Source organism: Vicia villosa, linkage group LG1 (genome assembly GCF_029867415.1).
Source record: "Vicia villosa cultivar HV-30 ecotype Madison, WI linkage group LG1, Vvil1.0, whole genome shotgun sequence".
Classification (NCBI taxonomy): Eukaryota; Viridiplantae; Streptophyta; class Magnoliopsida; order Fabales; family Fabaceae; genus Vicia; species Vicia villosa.
The window spans coordinates 113516186-113519353 of NC_081180.1; the positions used below are offsets into that span (position 1 = coordinate 113516186).

Here is a 3168-nt window from a genome sequence, read left to right on the forward strand (position 1 = left end):
ATACAAACATATAATTAGTCCTAAATTTTATAAAGAATTGACTCATAGCTTATGAATATGACCTCATAATATATATGAGAAAACATGATATATTTGAAATTACAACCCACCACTGCATTTTTCTATTAAACCGTGAATCAAATTGGTCATCACATACAGCCAAAACCAGTGTGTAACAGAATATCAATTGAATATATACAAGATGCTCTGTTATCACTTTTATCATACAATAAGTACATATAATTTAGCACCAATTATATAATTGATAATCCAAAACCGAGGTTTGTAAATTGCAATTCCCTCTTCCTCCCATAACAAATTTAACAGAAAAATAAATTTAAAAAATATACATTTTTTCTATGAACTGGTTCAAACTTACACCTCTAACTTGTCAAAATATGTATGCGTTGAATCAGACCCAGTTCGATTAAAAAAAATGGCTGCTTAAATTTCAACTTGTTCAAATTCAAAGTCACACACCTTTTTTAACCTTGTCTTTTTCCTGTTCAATTCAATAGCATCGACTAGTTATAGTTAGTTACCATGAAAAACAAAACATCTTATTCATATCCTTCTTCATCCCACCCACATCTTCCCTGTCACAGTCGCACCCTAACAAACGAACATCTAGATAAAAATATATTTAATCATCAATCAATTTCAAAACCCTAACAAGTCAATAACAATAATAATCATCATCTTAGTAATATAAATCAAATAAATAAATAGAAAACAAAATAAACAGCCTCCTCCCAGCAACAACAACCACCTAATTTCTTTCTTTCATTCTCCGTCAATTTTGATAAACACAATTAACAAAGATTAATCAGAATTAAGAAGAATCGTTACCGTGTTCATCTTCACCGTCACCACCATGGATAGGTTAGTAAAAGCAGAGGTAAAAGAACTGGAGCTCCACTTCCACAAAAACCAAAAGTGCAGTTCCACTTTCAAGCTCACAAATCTCATGCACACCATGACTGTTGCAGTTTCTCTAACAACATCAAACCCATCAACTTTCTCTATCAACAAACCATTATCAGTAATTCCACCACTCTCTTCAGCATCATACATACTTCATCTCTCAAATCTGAATCAACCACCTCTCTCTAATCATCCCGACGTCATCACCGTTAAAACCTCCATGCTTCCAACCGGTAAGGCCAACACAGAAGACCTCCGCCGTCTCTTCAACAAACCAGGTCCCCACGTTTTCCGCGATGCGGTTATAACCGTCACCTTAGTGGGACCCAGCGTGGCTGAGTTCATCATTTCAAACTATGATTCCGTCGCTGAAGCTCGTAGCCTCTTCACGAAAGGTATATCCGTTTGTACGAAATCAGATCTCACGAATCTGCTGAAACCCGCGGTTGAAAGAGGGGATGTAAACTACGTCGCGGATCTTATCGCCGCCGGTGGAGATGCGAGTTTTGAAGATTCGAACGGTCGGTCGCTTGTTCCGGTGGCAATCAGAACCGGGAAACTCGATGTTCTGAAGCTTCTAGTAGCTTCCGGTTGCAGAATTAACGATTCAGTGGATTTTGTTTTGCATGAAGCTGCAGTTTTGGATCGAATCGATGTGGTGAAGTTTTTGTTCGATTACTTCGGCGACGAACTGGATGTGAATTCGGTGAACAGCGAATCGAAGACGCCGACTCACATGGCGGCGATGGAAGGTCACGTAAGCGTGATCGAGTTTCTCGTTTCGGTTGGAGCAAACCCTAACGCCGTGGATTCTAAGAACTGGACCCCACTTCATCACGCAGCGTCGAGAAACCACTATAAAGCGGTGGAGTTTTTACTGGAACACTCCGACGTGAAATACGCGAGAGACATCAACGGGAAAACTCCGTTTGAAATTGCGGAGGAGAGTGGACACACGCGCTTGTTCGGTTTACTGCGTTACGGCGACGCGCTTCTTCGTGCGGCGAGGGTTGATAATGTGCACGCGCTGAAGAGGTGTTTGGGGGAAGGAGCGGAGGTGAATAGAAAGGATCAGAATGGGTGGACCCCACTGCATTGGGCTTCATTCAAAGGGAGGATAAAAAGTGTTAAGGTTTTGTTGGAACATGGTGCTGAGGTTGATTGTGTTGATGATGCTGGTTACACTCCTTTGCATTGTGCTGCTGAGGCAGGACATTTGCAAGTTGCTTTGGTTTTGATTGCTCATGGTGGATGTCAGACTAATCTAAAGACATTTCAACATGTTTCTCCAATGGGTTCTTTTCAAAAACATGACTGTTTTACTTGTTATAAAAAATCTGAGACTACTGCTTGAGTACATAGTGTTGTATAGTATAGTTGTGTTTTATACTGTAAATTGGATGTATTTTGTACAAGCTAGGTTTCTTATGAGCTCTTGTATTTTAGGCTCAGTTTTTTCAGGTGAAGTGCCTAATAGGTAGTTTGTTCTTGCCTGCATTATGTTTTCTGGCTTCAACACCAAGCTGGGTAAACTTATTTTTGTTTTCAGAAATTTGTGCAATCCTTAATGAGTGTTTTTTTTGGCCATAAGAACGGGATATTGGTCTTGAAGTAGATTTTGTATATATATTTTTTTCAAATATATCGAAATATGTCGAATATAATTGTTTGGCAAAATATCACCTTTAACTTTACTTCGAGTCCACTTTAGTCCTTTAGGTTTTAAAAAGACCAATGTAGTCTCTTATGTTTTCAAACACCACCATTTAAATCATTTTTGTTAAATTCTCACAAACGGCGTCTAATTTTGCATGTTTGGCATCCTACAGGGCTCACCAAATTCCTGAACTAGGATTCAAACTAAAGTCACCCAAGATAAATGGACAGATGGCCAACCATTTGAGTCAATTGTCTATTGTGAAATATTTCTCAAATGCTATATATAGATATCAATAATTTTGCTTGCTATTTTAATTTTAATTTCAAATCACTAATCACTTCTCAAACCTATGAAGCTTGGAAATCCCCACCGTTCTTTCCCACCTTAACCCCTCATAAATTCCCTTCTTACCCACTTATCCTCCCTCGGTGACATTCACAATCTCAAAAAAGGATTTTGCATCCACTATCTATATCATTGAGAAAAACCTTATGATCATCGATTTTTATATGATCCATATCATGCTTGTTTCGATGAAATTTGCTAACACTACTGGCCGACTTTTATAATTGTTAACTTGAAGC

The 3168-nt window shown here is 38.4% G+C and overlaps 1 protein-coding gene across 1 annotated transcript; it reads left to right on the forward strand.

The window, feature by feature from the left end:
* Nucleotides 1–625: 625 nt before the first annotated feature.
* On the forward strand, nucleotides 626–2535 carry LOC131643904 (protein VAPYRIN-LIKE-like). The gene has a single exon (XM_058914260.1). It carries the CDS (start codon nucleotides 875–877, stop codon nucleotides 2276–2278), a length of 1404 nt encoding a protein of 467 aa, XP_058770243.1. The 5' UTR covers nucleotides 626–874; the 3' UTR covers nucleotides 2279–2535.
* Nucleotides 2536–3168: the final 633 nt, after the last annotated feature.